General features: G+C 55.7%; 1 protein-coding gene across 19 annotated transcripts in view; it reads left to right on the forward strand.

The window, feature by feature from the left end:
• The window catches only part of ARHGEF10L (Rho guanine nucleotide exchange factor 10 like), a 158,906-nt gene that overhangs the window by 98,591 nt on the left and 42,355 nt on the right, over nt 1–17,960 (forward strand). For 15 of the 19 annotated variants that reach the window (XM_036853931.1, XM_036854003.1, XM_036854025.1 and 12 more), the window contains 6 exons: nt 1,734–1,748; nt 1,987–2,168; nt 5,045–5,160; nt 5,689–5,816; nt 7,150–7,250; nt 15,750–15,871. In XM_036853931.1, the coding sequence (XP_036709826.1) occupies nt 1,734–1,748; nt 1,987–2,168; nt 5,045–5,160; nt 5,689–5,816; nt 7,150–7,250; nt 15,750–15,871 (664 nt within the window). The remainder of the gene's footprint in view (nt 1–1,733; nt 1,749–1,986; nt 2,169–5,044; nt 5,161–5,688; nt 5,817–7,149; nt 7,251–15,749; nt 15,872–17,960) is intronic. The other 4 variants (XM_036853968.1, XM_036853978.1, XM_036854013.1 and 1 more) reach the window with 1 other exon arrangement.

Raw genomic sequence — 17,960 nt, forward strand, 5'->3', positions numbered from 1 at the left:
TCCTCCGGCCAGATCCGAGTGTTTCTCAACATGAGTCTTTGCCTTTCCCCCAACTCCCTGCAGGAGCCTGGTTTCCCGGTTCTGGGTCAGAGGTTGTAGAAATGCCCAGTGCCAGGCTGCCAGGCTGCTCCCTGGAGTCAGGATTGGACTTGGAGCCCTGCAGTGGGGAGACGGTGATTCTTTAGACCAGAGTCTGCACACTCATGGCCCGTGGATTGCACTAGGCCTCTGGGAATCTTATGTTTGGCTCCTACGGGGAATTCACACAAAGATTGAGACATCTGGCTTTTCTTAGAAATGTGAAGATCTCACGTTCTGGGCCCACACTGCCTGGGGCCACACGGGCCTGCAGCTGGGTTGCGTGAACTCTTTACTGGGGCTCCCACCTGGCACGGGTCACTCGCATCCACTGCTTGGTCCTGTGGGCTTCAGGAATTGTGACCCTTTACCAAATGAAGGCCAGCTGGGACCTTTCCAGCCATACTCGTATCCACTCGAGTGGAGGAGAATCTCGGTTCTCAATATTTGGCAGCAGTTTCAAGAACCACGGAAACAGCAGGATGGCAGCAACCACCCAGACCCACGAGGGAAAACAGTCACCCGTAGTTGGCGCTAACCCCAGCCTGGCTCTCCCACCGCCTGGCTGGAGCACGTGTGGGGCGGGGGGCGCCCGAGGAGCCTGATTTAGATTCTGCACCCAGAGTCAGCTGTGCCTTCCTGTGCGTGGCCACGGAGCAGATTTGGGGATTATCTGTGGCTGTGGATCACGTGTCCTGGAAGGCGGGGCGCAAGCAGGGCCCTCTGGGGACTCGCCCACTCAGCCTCCACCCACTCATCCTTCGGTCTGTTAATCCATCAAATGTTTATTGAACTCATACTTGGTGCCAGTTCACAGGTCTGGGCAGGATCCGGCCCTGGTAGGGGCCTTGGGCAAGGAAGCCTCTGTCCCAGATCAGTGCAGCGGTGCTGATGGCTGACTCATTCATTCATTCATTCACTCACTCACTTCCTCATTCAAGCACTATAATTTATTTATTTATTTATTTATTTATTTATTTATTTTTTGGGCTGTGTTGGGTCTTCGTTCCTGTGCGGGGGCTTTCTCTAGTTGCGGCAAGCGGGGGTCACTCTTCATCGCGGTGCGCGGGCCTCTCACTATCGCAGCCTCTCTTGTTGCGGAGCACAGGCTCCAGACGCGCAGGCTCAGTAATTGTGGCTCACCGGCCTAGTTGCTCCGCGGCCTGTGGGATCTTCCCGGACCAGGGCTCGAACGCGTGTCCCCTGCATTGGCAGGCAGATTCTCAACCACTGCGCCACCAGGGAAGCCCCAAGCACTATAATTTTTAAGTCCCGTTTATATCCTGGGCTCTGTGCGGGTGCCAGGGATCTGACCTCCACCCTCTCTGCCCTCCTGTTGCTTGGAGCCTAGCATGGTGTGAAAGTGTGATGAGGGTGTTAGTGGCCCACTTTTGGGGGGTCACCTTGGGTGACTTGGGGTGAGTCACGTGACCTGTCTGAGCCTCAGTCTCCTTTTCTGGAATAACACAGGCTTCCTAGTGGGGCCACTGTGGGAATAGGTGATGGAAGGCCAGTGCCCAGTCCAGGGAGAAGTCCCTCCGTGTGGTCCCCTCTGCCCACACCTGGCCCAGCCCAGTGGCCGACCCCCAGGGGTGTCTCAGCGGCTGCAGAAACCACTCCATAACGATAACGACCCTTCTTGTCTTTTTCCTCAGGCCTGCCAACCACAGGTAGGGGCGCCAAGGCTTGGGGTGGGCGTGTGATTCTGGATCTGGGGCTGGGGCCTGGACGCCCTGATGCTTCTGCCCCCTCCTCCGTTCCCTGCTCTGCCTGGCTTGGTTTTGGCCTGAGGGCTTGTGCTTGGGCTGTGAGGTGCCTGGCTGAGCTGACCCGCTGAGGAGCGGCTCTGGCTGGCCCTGGGGCTGGGTGCTGCGGGCTCTCCAGGGCCGTGTCCTCTCTTCCTGGCAGGGGCCAGCTGGAGATCAGCAGCCTGGTGCCCCTGGGGCCCAGGTACGTGGTGAAGTGGAACACGGCGCTGCCCCAGGTGCAGGTGGTGGAGGTGGGCCAGGAGGGCAGCTCCTATGACAAGGACAACGTACTCATCCAGCACGCCGGCGCCAAGAAGGCCTCGGCTGTGGGCCAGGCCCAGAGTGAGTACCTGCCCCGACACTGCCCTGGGAGCACCTGCCCGGGCTCGGCCCCCGGGCCCACGGGCACTTGGCCCAGAGGCTTTTCCTGCTGTGCATGACTGTACACAAACACACACCCACATCCCTACCTGAGTGTGCAAATGCATGCTTCACGCAGTCACACTTACAGCCCCTGCCCACCCCAGTCCTGTACACCCTGGAGAGCATGCACACACACACACGCACACACGTGCACACGCATGCATGCACACGCAGTGACCTTGGATCAGAAAGGGTGACCTCCAGTGCCTGCCTGGCCATTGCTTGCCTCCATGTGGGACCTCAGTTCGCCCGTCTATACAGTGAGGGGCCCCGGTGACACTCACCCTGTGCCTGAAGCCCTCAGGGCCCAGGCTCAGGGCTGCCTGGCTCTGCCTGGATGCTGACTATCTTTCCCCCATGCTTACTGTCCCCTCAGACTGTTGGGCAACAAGGACAATGAGAGCTCGGGGTGGCAGGCTCCCCCGTGCGCCCCGATCTCTCCATCTCCGTGGTGCTGCGGCAGGAACTTCCTGGTGCTGCCCTTCCCTCCCCTTTGCCCCTTGCTGTCCTGTCCCGTCCTCCACCCTCCCCAGGCCGACTCTTCAAAATGCACATCAGAGCTGTGTGTCACCCTTCACCTGAAATCCGCCGGTGGCTTCCCACTGCTCTCGGGGTGACGTCCCAGGTTCTCGCCCGGGCCCACACGCCCGCCCTGGGGGCCCACCTGCCGCCCCACCTCAGCCCACCCCACCCCTTCACTCCCTGGGCTTCGCTGCCCTGACCTCTCTGTTCCTGGGGGGTTGAGCCCCCTCCTGCCCCAGGGACTTCTCCCGGCCTCTGCCCTTTTCCAGAGTGTTCTCCTGCCATCCTGTTTTTGTCTATCTGCCCCTACTCATCTTAGCTCAGGTGACACTTTCTCAGAGAAGCCTTCCTGATTCCTTTGGACTCGCCAGGTCCCCATCCTGTGCTCTCAAGGCCCGGGTGTGTTTTCCCCTTTATGGTGATGGTCTGGTTGCCATCTCGTCTTTCCCCTTGGTGTGACTAGCCCTCCGGAGCCTGGTGTGTGGTGGGTGTTAGTAGACATTTGTTGAATGAACGAAGGACGTAACTGCATGGCCAGCAGGAAGGCACTTGGCTGTCACCCCTCCCCACTGGCCCGCTCTGTCCATCCCTGACCTAGGAGGTGGCTCTGAGGGAGGGACTCAGCGCACACTCTCGTCCTCGGAAGGCTGCGCCCACTTCAGCTGCTGTGTCCCCCTCCCCAGGCCTGGGAGGCATGGGAGGCCGTCTTGTGTTCCTGGCTCTCTGTTCACAGAAGCCCCCTGGGAGGGGCTCCTGGCCCATCTGCCCCCCTCAGAGGTGCCTTCAGCCCTGGCTCCACTCCACTCTCCCCCCACCATTCGGGCTCTTGCTCTGGGAGTTCTCCTTCAGCCACTGTCTTATCTGTGGCCACATTTCTCAAAGTAGAGTACTAGGCTGCCAGACCCCCGTCACAGAGGAAAAAAGAAATCCTTGCTGAACCCCAGTTGGCCTTGAATGATTTTTTATTATATTGTTATTCAAATATGTGCAAGTATAAGACTAGGTGTAATAAACTCCTTATGCTTATATCCCTTGAACAACCATAAAACCAAAACAGAATCACAAATAGAATAAAAATGATGCTACAAAACAATAAAATTCAAATTAACAGCATTAATTTAATGTGATGGATGATGTTGTTTTGCTGGCACCAAATTGCTCTCAGCATAGATGTGGTCCTCTTATGGGGCAGGTTCTTTTGAGTTCTCTGCACCTGTACCCCAAAGTGCCTCACGGCGATCTCCATTTCCCACCAGCTCACCCCGTTTGGGGCGCTGCAGAGCCCTTCTTTGCCCTTCGTTTGGTGTGAGCGTATCTCTTACCGCCCACGCCCACCTTGCTCTGTGTTCATTGCCTGGTGACCATCACGTGGTACCAAAGTCCACAGAAGCCCTGATACCGTGCAGCAGGATGTGGCTTTAAAGTCATTGTATCCAGGTGACTGAGGATGTGCATCTGATTTTTAGATAATCATCTCGATGAAAATCCAAATTAAATGCCTCCGCCCCTCCCTGGGATTCTGTAAGATCTCAGCTTGAGTAACCATGGCGTAGAGAACACAGCCCAAATTCCCTAGCCTGGCATTCAGGGACCTCCCCATCCAGTCCTGCTGGGCCCTTCTGCTCTGTCTCTTGCTGCCCTCCTTCCACGTCCCCGACACTGCATTTGTATCATCATCAGAGATCTGGGCACCCTCAGCCCCCATCCCATCTCTGTCCTATCACCCCGATATCTTTCTCCCCAGTACCTCCCACCATCTGCAGTTGTTAATTGACTCCTCCCTGACTCTGACCAGGTCATAAGCTCCACAAGAACAGGGACACTGTCTGTCTCATTTGCAGCTGTCTCTCCAACATGTAGACTAGAACCTGCCATATAGTAGGTTCTTAGTACATCTTTGAACAACTTACTGTTCCTGGGCTTCCTTATACCACAGTGCCTTTGCACCTGCGGTTTTCCTTTTTTGGCAGTGCCCACCGCTGTCCTGGGCCTGTGAAGCCTCCTCGCCTCTCATGAGCACAGTTGGTTCTCAGTCTTCTGGTCTCCTGTGACCCTTTGTATAGACTGAGAGTGGCCCAGATCCTAGGCGCTAGACTTTACCCGTGACTGGATTTGTCCCCCCTAGTAGACAAGAGCCTGGTAACATTTCCTTCTGTATCTGTAGTGCCATATCTCCAGGGCGACAGCTCTTCTTTTTTGCAGTGAGTACCTGCTTGGGCCCTTGGTGGTGCCTTCCCCACCCCTGAGGCTGAGTAGGGTCTCTCTCTGCCCAGATAAGGTGTACCTCGGGCCCCCGCGCCTCTTCCAGGAGCTGCAGGACCTGCAGAAGGACCTGGCTGTGGTGGAGCAGATCACGCTCCTTGTCAGCACGCTGCACGGCACCTACCAGGTACCCAGCACCGGCCTCGGCAGGAACGTGTGGGTGGGCTCCTCTCCCGCCCGGTCCCCCGATGTGCCCTGGCCTCTGGGCTCCCACTAGCAGCAGTACTGGCTGAAGATCCTGTCACTATCTGGAAGTCTGGTGGGCGGCCTCCGGTTCGGGTTGAAGCTCTGGTTCGAGTTGAGCAGGGCCTGGCTATGGGCACTTTTTTTTTTTTTTTTTTGGTTCTCTGCTCAGTGTCTGGTCTGTCCTGCAGCTCCTTCCCGAGCCTCGTCCCAGGCTGGAGAGGAAGCTGGCTGGGAGGGTGTGTCCCTCTCCGAGGAGGGGTGCCATGGTGGGGGGAGGTCTGAACCAAAGCCTGGAGCCCGGGGAGTCGGCATCCCCCCACCGCTTGTGGCCGAGTGAGCCGCCCAGGTTGAGCTCCGGCACTGACCCCCGGCTCCTCTCCCCTTGGGGCCCTGACTGCTGTGGGATCTGGGGTGGCTTTCGGGGAGTCAGAGGGCTGTATGGTGACCTCCTTGGCCTCCTTGACCCTAGAACCTGAACATGACCGTGGCTCAAGACTGGTGCCTGGCCCTGCAGAGGCTTATGCGGGTGAAGGAGGAGGAGATCCACTCGGCCAACAAGTGCCGCCTCAGGCTCCTGCTTCCCGGGAAACCCGACAAGTGAGAGGAAGAGGGGCCTTGGAGAGGGGCGTCGGGACCAGCCTGCTTGCCAGTACTGCGGGGGTGGGCGTGGGCGTACACGCATCGTGGGCCGTGCCTGGCAAAGCATTTGACACAGAGCAGGTGCTCGTGGTCAGATGAATGAATGAATGAATGAATGAACAAACGACCTGTTTGTACCTGAGGTGAGGCTGTCCTCTGTTAGGCTACTCGGACACCCTGCCGTCGGTTAGTAGACTGTGCAGTCCCCTGGGACCAGGCCCTGGGTCTCCTCTCATGGACCCAGCCTCCCCCCAAATGATCCCACAGGAGCTCGTGCTCAGTCGACCCGCAGCTGATGTTTGTGGAATTGATGCAGAGATGGGGGAAGCGATCCGTCTGATCCCCACTCTACAGATGGGGAAGGCAAGGCTCAGAAGTAGGTGGCAGAGCTGGGTTCTGAGGATTCTGACTCCGAAGCCGAGGAGGCTGGCGCAGTGAGGGGCTTAGAGCCCAGGTTTTGACCTCTCGGCTGGGCGGGGACAGTGTTACAAGCACAGTGGCTGCAGGGAAGGGGAGACTGGGGCGCTGTGGTCTGAGGCAGGTCCGGGAGCCAGGATGCAAGGGTCAGGGCTGGAGTCTGAGGGTCAGCAGCCTGGAACCTTCTGGGTGCCCTGCTGAGCGGCTCTCTCCCCTTCTCTGCGCCCCTTCCTCACCCTCCTGCCCACCTCCCGGGGGCTGGGATGGCTCACAGGGGGGAAATGGGCCCCGGAGAACAATGAAGGGGCTCCCACTGCTCTAAGGTGAGATGACAGTGTGGTGACAGCAGTGACCTCTGGCCACCCCAAGCCTGTACATACCCCCATTCATTCATTTTTTCATTCATTCATGTGTCCGTTCAGGAGACATTTACCAAGCAAGTGCCCTGTGCCAGGTGCTGGGAACAGGCCCGAGTCAGAGGCTCCAGGGTCAGGCGTGTGCAGGTGTCTGACGAGGCCTGTGGAACCCTGACCAGGTGGGGCCCTGGAGGGCCTCTCGAGTCGCAGCCTGCGGAGGGCCAGACCCCCCATGGCCTTGCTAGGCACCCACGCTGGGGTGCCTGGGCCGGGCTGGAGGCCGCGGCCTGGTCGCTCGGGGGAGTTACCTGGCCCCTCCCCGGGGCTGTGGTGGGTGGAGGGAGTCCTCCCCCAGGGGACTGAGGCTTTGCCAGGCCACTGGCCTCTCTGGCCATGCTTTGATGCTCTGCACAGACCTCGCTCTATCTCCAGGGCTGGTGGTTGGGGGGAAGAGCTGGGTACCTCCCGGGTGAGCCAGGCCCCGTTCCAGCACTCATGCTCCTGCCCTCTCACCACAGGTCCGGCCGCCCCATCAGCTTCATGGTGGTCTTCATCACACCCAACCCCCTGAGCAAGATCTCCTGGGTCAACAGGTTGCACTTGGCCAAGATCGGACTCCGTAAGTAACGCCCCGGGGTCAGGAGTGTGGAGAGGGGAGGTCTGGGGAGTGTATATGTGAGTCAGAGGGCATTGTCCAGTCTTGGGGGGCAGGGAGGCTTCTGAGTGGAGGGAGATGGTGCAGCGGAGAAACAACTGGGGCCAGAGGCTCTGCTTCGTGACCTTGGACACGTCACTTCCCCTCTCTGAGCCTCTGTTTCCCCATCTGTAAAATGGTGGGAGTTGACAGAAAGTAAATTAGTGGTTGCCAGGGGCCTGGGAGGAGGAGGGAATGGAGAGTCACCACTAAAGTTTTTTTTTTGGTGAGAGTGATGAAAATGTTCTCAAATTAGATAGTGGTGATGGTTGCCCAAGTCTGCGAATATACTAGAAACCAGTGAGATGTACTCTTTAAAGGGGTGGGTTTTATGGTAGCTGAATTATATCTCAATAAAACTGTTACATAAAGAATGATGCAGGTTAGACTAAACTGATTCTCAAGCAAAGGCCTCTTTATAATTCTTTTCTCCTATGCACCCCCTAATAATAATACAGATAAATAATAGGTATTTCTATTTATAGAGTACTTCCTGTGCGGCAAGCATTTTTCTAAGCATTTTACACACATCTCTTTCATTTCACGTTCACAATAACTCTAAGAGGTAAGTCTGTTGTGAATCTCTTTGTACAGCTGAGGATTCTGAGGCCCAGAGAGGTGCAGTGGCTTGCCTGAGGTCACACAGCAGGGAGGGGTTCAGAACCTGGGCAGTCGGCCCCCAGAGCCCACTCTCAATCCCTGTCCATTCTGCTTCCTCAAGTTGGTGAGCTTCTGTCTGCCAAACCACATTCATTAAATTATAATTACTTTGTGCTTTTTTTGAATTGACAAAAGGCCTAGTCTCTTGCCAATCAGGACCATTATTTGCTGTGACCTACTAGAATTCCCATTTGCCGATTCCAGTCAATAGCAGTGATTTCTGGGGTTTTGTTTTATTTTTTATTTTTTTTAAATTTCTGGCGTGATCTTTCTAGATAAATATGTATTTCCGATAGATTTTAAAACATTTCTGGAAAGGAGTCAGGACCTTCATCAATGGCTTTCATCAATTAAAAAACTATTTATTGAGTCTCTACAGTAATTTTAGGTATAGGGGAAAAGAGCAATGACAAAAACAGAAAGGTCGCTGTTCTCAAGGAACTTACAGTTTATGAGGGGCAGGCAGAGATTTACATGAGGAACAAATCAACAGGGAGAGGTCCGTGCTGTGAGGGGGTAGAGCCGGGTGTGTGACTGGCACCGAGCCCGGGGGCCGGGACTGCTGTCAGGGAGACCTCTGAGGAGGTGACATCTGAAGCTGTGCAGAGGTCTGGATAAAGCGATCCAGGCTTTGGAACAGCAAGTGCAAAGGTCCTGAGGTAACCAGAGTTGGTGAATGGTGGGGTGTGGCGGGAGACAGGTGGAAGTAGGGAGCAGGTTTTCCAGAAAGCCAGGGTGAGGTGCATGGAACTCTTTCTTGACGCGTGGGGGCCGTGGGTCGCAGAGCTGGGAGAACCGGACAACGGCGTGAACTGATTTCTATTTAAGTGGATCATTCTGGCTGCTACTCGGAGAGAGGCATGTGGAGACTGGGGAGGGAAACGGGGAAGAGGTTGTGGCTTTGGAGGAGCCGGCATCAGAGACTTCTGCTCAGCCAGCCCCTTCTTGGATCTGGCGCTGACATCGCACAGGCCTCCGCTGGGTGTTTCTGGGCGACCAGGAGGCCTGCGGAGGGTGGAGGAAGGGTTTCAGGCAGAGGCTGCCCCGGCCCTGGCAGAGGGCTTCGGAGATTCCAGCCGAGGAAAGGTTACGGTGGCCTGCCTGTTGGGCCTCGGGCCACCCGCTCCGCTCTCTCCCCTTCCCGTGGAGCAGTGCGTCTAGGGCAAGCTCCTGAGCCCTGTTTGTACACCTGCTAAAGGCAGGTGCATCTCCCGTTTGAAGCCCAGATGCTTTGCCGAGTGGGCCTTGGCGTTGGTGGGAGAGGAGCCGACTGATGTGAGCATCTCTGTTCTTGGCGGCCTGTGAAGACGCTCGGCTGCCTTATCTCCACATGGCTTCACTGCAGCAAAACTTTTAATGGAAAGAGAGTCATTTGAAATCTTATTTGAATGCCTGGGTTCCCCTGGGGCTTGAATAATTTGTTTCTTTTATTTTGCCAGTTTTTTTATCTGCAGTGCCTGGTGCTGAGGAAAATAATACAAGCCCGTTAGAAATAGAACCGTTAAAAACATTTATTCACAAAGGATGTTATTCCTTTAATTTTTTTTTTTTCTGCATCTTTCTCTCTCCCTGAATCCAGCGTGCCGAGATCATAATCCACTAAAGATTGGGAAAGAGTGGGCTGGAGTTGGGGGGTGCCTGGGATCCGAGATGGGGGGGGGGCAGTTCTGTCCCTTGGAAGGGCAGGGGTCCTGGGGAATCTGGGGACCCAGTTTACATCCCAGTGTGGCCACTGCTGTGCTGTGCGGCCTGAGAAAGGCAGGCTTCCTCAGTAACTTGGCCTAGAGTTCCATGGGCCTTTTCCCTGTTGCATTTCGGGATCTTAGCACTGCGTGAAAGGGAGCCAGACAGCGTGGGTGCAGTTCCCGGTTCTGCCGCTTGCCAGCTCCGTGATCTTGGGCAAACGATTTCACCTCTGCATGCCTTGGATTCCCCATCAGAAAATGGGGATATTCATAGGGTATCATGTGAGCATAAGGGGAGATGGTGCCTGGAAGGCGCCTGGCACACCGGAGAAGCTCCTAGGAAAGGGGTGTCTGCATCTCACAGTGGGGAAGTGACAGGCCTGGGGTCACATGACATTTAGTCATGTGCCAGGATGCCCTCCCCCTCTCTCTGCCAATTAGTCTCTGTTCATTAAGGCTCCAGAAAAGAGATGCAGATAGGAGGCCCCAGGGGTGGGGGGTGGGGAAAGGGGAGATTGGGGCTTCCAGCTCTCCCTTCCTGTGTCTCCCCCAACCCTTACAGCTCTAAGTGCTGCATCCCTGGCCCAGGGACCCCTGCAGCCTCTTCCCCCCATGGCCCTCCTGGTTCCCACCCCTGGAGGACCTGGGCTGGGCAGGCCCCAGGCTAATCCCATGCTCCCAGGGACAGGTCCTCGCTGGGCATGGCCTGGCGGGCTCTCCCCACTGCCTGTGACTTGGTTAGTTTTCCAGCCTTCATTCCTCACAGTAATACCGACGCACCACCTTATGACGGATTCGGTTACAGAGTCCTGAGCGTGGCCCAGGCTGCGTGCCGAGCGTGTTCTAACCCTCATCTCTCGTCTCCATTAGCCCTCAACCGTCCCAGAGCCAGGGACCTGCCCAAGCCCTTGGCCGGAAGTGGTAGGTCTGCCCTCCAGGAGGGGGACTGAGGGTACTGGCCCAGGAGCCTGACTTGGGTTTTACCCCAGCTGGGTGATCATGGCCACTGCCTGGCCTCCCTGGACCCCAGCGTCTCTCTCTGCAGGATAAGATGCATGCTGACGTCCCAGCAGCCCTGATGTCTGTGGCCACGGCCAGTAGCATCTCCGCGGTGCTGGGAGGTGTGAGACGGGCCTTGGATTTAAGAAGGAAGAGAAGGGCAGTCCAAACTGTCCGCTGGGGCAGCAGTGACAGGAAGGGCATGGTGCTGGGACTCAGGAGGAGTTTGGGAGGCAGGTGGGGCTGGAGAAGCAGGGCAGGGCCAGTGCAGGCGGTGGGCTCAGCCCAGTGGCGGTGGGTGGTCTGACCTCAGGCATAGTAATAGGCAGCTTTTTAACCATGAGCACAGCGATCATAATGGGTACTATTTCTTGAGTGTCTGGTATTAAATATAGTCTTTCCAGTGCTCACAGCAACTCCAAATGGTTGGGACTATTTCCCCCATTTTCCAGAAGAGGCCACAGGCTAGGAGAGGTTAAGTGTCCGGCTCTGTACCCTCCAGGGCCCTTCTGGCAGAGTCGGCTTCCTGCGGCCAGCGGGTGGTCCCGAGGGCTCAGGGGGTGGGAAGAGCGAGCGGGAACATGGGCTCCGGCCCTGGAGCTGCTCCCACTGCCCCCTGGACGGCTCTCAAGTTCGGTGGGCGCTGGCAAACAGAGCTGGATGCTAAATAAGCCCCCCCTTAACGTCAGTTGGAAATCGCAGCTTTGCCCTTGGTGCCTGTTCTTAATGTCACTTATCCCAAGCGGGCTTTCAATTTCCAGTGGTAACAGCCTTCTAATTTGGTCTCAGCCGCTCCGGTTTTGTGACGGGAACAATGGCAGTGGCAGATGGGGAACAACAACTCCAGTTTCTTTTAACGTTCCCAGTCGCAGGCAGGGAAGGCACCATCTGAAACGAGAAGGTCAGATCATTAAAGGGATGCATAGTGATAAATTGCCAGGACTTGATGGGCTGTGGGTGCGTGGCGGGAGGAGAGGGGTGAGCTCGGGGCGACGTGGTGACGGGTGGGCATGGGGGCTTACGTCCACCCGCTGAGCTCCAGGCGAGCAGGTGGGCTTGACTGCTGTCTCGGGCTCCTGCCCCTGGGGAGGCGAGGGTCTGCGTGACTGTAAGCTCCTTGAGAGCAGGGCCAGACTCTCCAATCTCGATCATCTTTGTTCACTGCCCGGAGCCTTGTCCAAGAGGCAGCGCGGTGGCTGTGATGTGAGCTCCTGCCAAGGAGAGGTGGTGTCCCCCAGGGCGGGCGGGCTGTCTCGGCTGTCACGGCAGGGCCGCGGGCGCTGTGCAAGGTGCCCCAGAGGTTAGTTCCTTGGCTCCTGCACCCTGTCTTTGACTCCCTGACCTCCGTTTCCCCAGTGTAGACGGGGATGGGAACTCCGACTTCCCCTGGTGGCTGTGGGATGACGTGCGGGACAGAGCTTCGTAAACTGTGAAGTGCGGTGCGCATAGTCGTTCTGTTTCGGTGATGCCCATCCTGTGCCACTGTTGTCCTTTCCTTGATGGCCTCTCCTCCTCGGTGGCGGGAACCAGGTTTCATGCGACTCTGTCTCCAGGGCTCAGTGGGGCAGAGGGCCTGACGCCGGGGTCGCCTCTGGCCTGTTTAGGGAGTGAGCTCCCTGTCCAGCGCCTCCACTGCTTGAGGGGGTGGGGCAGGCACGGGAGCCTCTGTCGGAGCCAGCTGTTCACATAATAATTTCTGACATTTGCGAATGTCTTCATCTTCTCAAAGAGCCTCCGCACTTGCCCGCTCATTCCGGCTCCTCTTGCTGTGACCTACACGCAGACATCACCTTTCTCTGGTGGCAATAGCATTTTTAAAGCCCCTTTATTGCGGTGTGATTGACATACAAAGAGGTATCCATATTTCAAGCATACAACTTGATGGGTTTGGAGGTAATCATACCCCTGTGAACTCCATCACCACAGTCTACGCCATAAGCAAACCCATCCTCTGAAAAGTTCCCTCCTGCCCTCTTCCTTATTATTGTTATTTTTTGTGTGTGTGATAAGAACGCTTAACATAAGATCTATCCTCTTAGCCAGTCTTTAAGCACGTCATACAGAATTGTTAGCTATAGGCTGTACAGATGATCTCTAGGATTTACTCATCTTGTAAAAACAAAGCTTTGTACCCTTGGATTGGTTCCTCCTGTTTCCCCTCCCCAGTTGACCATATTTCTCCAGTGCTTGCTCTGTGCTGGCTGGGGGTTGGGGGTGGTGACTGCTCTTGGTGGCCATCATTCCGGTTTGACAAATCCGGAAAATGAGGCTCCAGGAAGAGACTTTTGTTCATGCCACACAAGGGTGTTGATGGTCTGCTGTGTGTCCAGTGCCATGTGAGGGGGTTGGAGGGTACAGAAGGAGATGGTGTGGAAGGTTTCAGCCTTCATGGAACATGGGCGTTGTAGGGGAGCCTCTGGGCACACATACACAATGAAACACTCACATGTGCACACGCATGCACGCACATATACACGTGTACTCGCACACGCACGTGCGCACACACACACACACACACGGAGGAAAAAAGAGACAAGCCAGTAAAAGAGCTGGAAATTGTGCTCAGGGCCATTACACACACCAATAGGGGCTGAGACAGAAAGTGATGGAGGTGGCAGATGGGGTGATGGTCAGTTAAGGCCTTTCCGAGAAGGTGGAGGTGTAACCTAAGCCTCGCAGAGGAGTGGAGCCAGCCCTGGAGAGAGCTGAGTGCAGCCTTCCAGGCAGAGGGAGCTTTCCGGGCTCGTCCCGTTTAAGTTGCTGAGGAAAGCATAGCACGGTGGAGCCTGCAGCCGAGGGATGAGGCTGAGAGGGAAAGAGGGTCCTTGCAGCTCTTGTGGAAGAGTTTGGATTTTATTCCAACTGGTCGGGGACTCAGTAGGCATTTTTAAGCAGGGGAACAACGAGGTCCAGGGGAAGTTTAGCAGGATGGCTCTGGCTGCTGTGGGGAGGACCAACTGTAGGGGGCAGTAGTGAGCGCAGAAAGACTGGTCAGGAGGTCCCCATGTGGCCGCGGGGCACCCTTGGGCTGAGCCAACCCTCCCTCCTTGTAGCTGAGTAGATGTTTGTGGTGGGGGGGGGAGGGCTGCTGTCAGACCCTTTGGTTGGTGACCTCTCCTCCCATCTCCAAAGCTCTAGGCACCCCCTCATCTTGATGTCATTGCGTTAAGTGGCCCCTCTCACCTGGGGTGCCCTGTCCAGTGCCTCTGGCTCTTCGGGGCAGAGTACCTCCTCATTGTCTAGTGTCACCATGTCCAGGGTCATTCATGCCCAGGGGTGTCACTGGGGGTCTGATTGCTGGAAGATTGCCTGGTTTAGTGCAAAGAACTCAGCCTGTCAGTCAGACAGACCTCGGTCCGCGTGTGGGCTCTGCCACCTAGCCATGCACGTGACTTGGTCAACTTACTTACTTGTCAGTCTCATCATTTGTAAGGTGAAAATTGTTATTCTGACTGTGCTTGGTTATTGTGCAAACTAGCCAGGGAGCATATGTAAAGCACTCAGGGTGTGCCTGACGCCTGGACACATGCTGGGCGTGTCTGAGCTGCGCCCTGCCCCTGCCGTCATGGGATCCCTGGAGGGCAGCCATCAGATGGAGTGTAAAGAACATGGGCTCCTCAGCAGGGAGAGTTCCTCAGGAGAGATGGCGGTTTACTCACTTGCTCACTCATTCATTCTTTCAACCCATGTTCGCTGAGCACTTACTATGTGCGGGCAGCGTGCTGGGTGCCAGAGAGATAGTGGCGGACAAGACAGCCCAGATCCCTGCTGCTTTGAACTTACATTCTAGAGACTTACGGAGACAGACCGGAAGCAAGGAAACAGAAAACATGATTTTTGATTGTGAGAGCTGTATGGGAAGTAAGACAGGGTGTTTAGTGTGGTTTCTGAGAGAAGGGGGCCATTGTAGCCAGCGTGGTCAGGGAGGACTTCTTGGAGGTGGTGGCGTGTGAGGGAGCCCAGACCCACGTGAAGGAGACGCCACAGAGAATGTGGTTGAGCAGATGCTCTTGAGCGCAACAGTCTCCAGGTGAGGATCCAGGGTCCAGGCTTGGGCCTGAGCATGTGCACTTCCTTTTTTTTTTTTAATCTATAAATTTATTATTTTTGGCTGCATTGGGTCTGTTGCTGTGCACAGGCTTTCTCTAGTTGCGGCGAGTGGGGGCTACTCTTCGTTGCGGTGCGCGGGCTTCTCATCACGGTGGCTTCTCTTGTTGCAGAACATGGGCTCTAGGCATGCGGGTTTCAGTTGTTGTGGCTCGTGGGCTCTGGAGCGCAGGCTCAGTAGTTGTGGTGCACGGGCTTAGTAGCTCCACGGCATGTGGGATCTTCCCGGATCAGGGCTCCAACCCGTGTCCCCTGCATTGGCAGGCAGATTCTTAACCACTGTGCCACCAGGAAAGCCCAGCATGTGCACTTCTAACAGGCTGCCAGGGGCTTTGATGCCAGCTGGACTGGGGGACCTGGAGGCAGGTGACCTCCTAGGTTTCAGGGTAGGTCTTAAAGGGAGCAGGAGAGAGAGTCTTCCTCTTGACCATCGTCATCACAGGTATAAAAGTGTCATGGCTGCACTGTCATAATCCAAAAACCTCTTGTCCGCCTACTTGTTTTGGCCGCCTCCCACCTCTAGAAGGTGAGGTCAAGGCAGCAGGGGCCTGGCCTGTGCCCAGTGTCTTAATGCTTTTTGAAACCCTGTCCCATGTGCTGTTTCACTGGATCCTCGCAGCAACTGCAGGATGAAGGCATTTTCATCGTCCCTGTTTCATAGCTGAAGAAATCGAGGCTCAGAGAGTTGGGCGGATTTGCACAAAGTTGCTCAGGGAGAAGGTGGGCAAGCTGGGACTGAAGCCTTAGGTTTCCCAACTCCCAGCCTGGGACCCATGGCTGTGACCGTGGAATGAGGCTGGATTTCATCTCACTGGGCAGGCGTGGGGCTGGGGGAGCGGCTGGCTGGGTCCGTGGGGCATGCGGGCCAGGCCTCTGGGGCCCGCGGTGGCTTCCTGGGCTTTCAGGGCCCCTCACAGTCCGCTTGGTCCTCGGTCTCTGACCAGCTCCTCCCACCTCCTTCCTCTTGCCGCAGGGGAGGAGAACCAGCCAGGCTGGCTGTGTCCGGACGAGGACAAGAAGAGCAAAGCCCCATTCTGGTGCCCAATCCTGGCCTGCTGCATCCCCGCCTTCTCTTCCCGGGGCCTCAGCCTGCAGGTGAGTGGCACGCATCTTGCTGAGCCCACCACGAATGTGGCTCCTGGGACAACCAGAGTTTCCGGGTGGTGCCCACAGCAGGGGAGGCCTGGCTTCCAGCTTCAGCTTCTAGACCTCTTGCTGACGGAGTTGATCGAGGCTTTTTGTTATTCTCAGAGTCAGCTTTTCCCCCCCAAATAAGGGGGCAGATGCCCTCTGTGGGTCACTGAACAGAAAATTCCATCATTTTGAGCTAACAAAAAGCAATGATCTCATCAGTTGATGGCGTGACTCCAGCTCAGAAGATAGACTGTAATAGGCCCACCTGGCCGTGCCAGACTTTGTGGGTTTCACCCTTTATGATGCTGCCGTGGGGCAGCCGGCTTTGGCTCCACAGCCATCATGCCCCTTGGTGCTTTGCTGTCACTGTCTTGTTTTAATATTTATAAGAACCCCATGAATAGATGTTTCTAGATCTGTTTCACAGGTAAGGAAGCTAAGGCTCAGACAGGTGATGTGATTTTTCTAAAAAAAACAACACCGCCGGTAAGGATGAGTTGTAGGAATTGGAACCTTGCTGCCTTCAGCGCCCCAGGTTGTAACGACAAGGATGTTCACTTCCAATGTCATCTGTCCCCGATGTCCCAGCTGAGCTCACCCCTCCATCTGGAGTAGTTACTGCCCATCCCTCTCCCAAGGAGATGAGGTCATCTGAGCTCCAGGGAGGGGACCTAGGCCCAGGTGAATCCCCAAGAGACAAACCGGGCTGTAGATAGGGGCTCTAAACAGCTAAAATACCCTTGAGATGCCAATTCATTCATTCATCCGTTCTGCATATAATTTTTGAGGACCTACTGTGTGCCAGCCTCTGTGCTGGACACTGGGAATATGGTGGTGACCAAAACATACAAGGTTCCTGCCTACATGTGGCTTTCAATCTAGAGGAGAGACGGATAATACCACCCCCACTCCCCTGCCCCGGCAAACAAAAGCAAATAGAAAAGAGTGTTGTGTGTTATAAAGAAAATAAATCCGATATAATAGATACAGAGATGGAGCCACGTAGTTAGGGGGTCAGAGAGGGCCTCTCAGAGGAGGTGGCATTTAAAGTGAGCGCCGCATGGCAAGGAGGATCCAACCCCTTGAGGGCCCAGGGGGAGAATATTTCAAATATTGACAAGACAAGACAGACTGACACAGAAGCCCATGATAGGAGCAGTTGGGGCAGCTGGCATGGCTGTAGCTCCGTGAGCTGGAAGGGGAGCCCAATGGTGGGTGAGCTGGGCCACGCCGGACTCATAGGCTGGGTCAGGTTTGGCTTTCATTCTTGGCAGCGAAAAGCCAAGCATGGCTCCAAGCAGGGGACTGGCACGATCTGGTTTACACTTTGGAAGGATCATCTGAGCCTTCTGGCTTTTGCGTGGGAGTGAACCGTGGACACGGAGGGAGCAGGACTGGAGACCAAGAGACCGGAGCAGAGCTTGGCGCTGGGGTCCTGCTGAGATGGGGTGGCACTTGGTGCAGGTGGAGGCCAGGGAGGAGGCCAGGGGGGAGGCCAGGGTAGACTAGCGCGAGACGAGTGAGGCACTCATGGTCAAAATAAGTGATATTTTCACACAATACTTAAAAAAAAATCAGACCGGCAAACTGTGGCCTTGGTTTGCCTGCTTTTTTTGGTAAATAAAGAGCCAGCCTTAGGGTGAGGCAGGGTCAGGTTCTGTCTTTATTTAAACTCTTAGTAACTCTTCACTATGGATTTTTTTTTTTTGCATTTTTATTGTAAACAAATTATGTTAAAATATTTTCTTGATTGTGTTAAAATATGTCTCTGAGTGTTTGGGCCCCCCTGAAGATGTGCCCCTGGGATGAGTGCCCCGCTCTCCTCACCCTGGTCCCGGCCCTGGTGGGGAAACACTGGGGCAGTGCTCTGGGGTAGGAGTGGCTGAACTGGTGAGAGATTAGACGGGGGCTGAGGGTGAAGGAGAGGATGGATGAGCTGAGTATTTGGCTTGTGCTCCCGAAAGCTGGTGTCAACGGGGTGGGCTGCTGTTTCCTGTTCCACAGCCTGATTTAGGGATTCAATGAGAGAGACTGGGTCAGGTTCCCAGCA

This window comes from Balaenoptera musculus, chromosome 1, assembly GCF_009873245.2.
Source record: "Balaenoptera musculus isolate JJ_BM4_2016_0621 chromosome 1, mBalMus1.pri.v3, whole genome shotgun sequence".
Taxonomy (NCBI): Eukaryota; Metazoa; Chordata; class Mammalia; order Artiodactyla; family Balaenopteridae; genus Balaenoptera; species Balaenoptera musculus.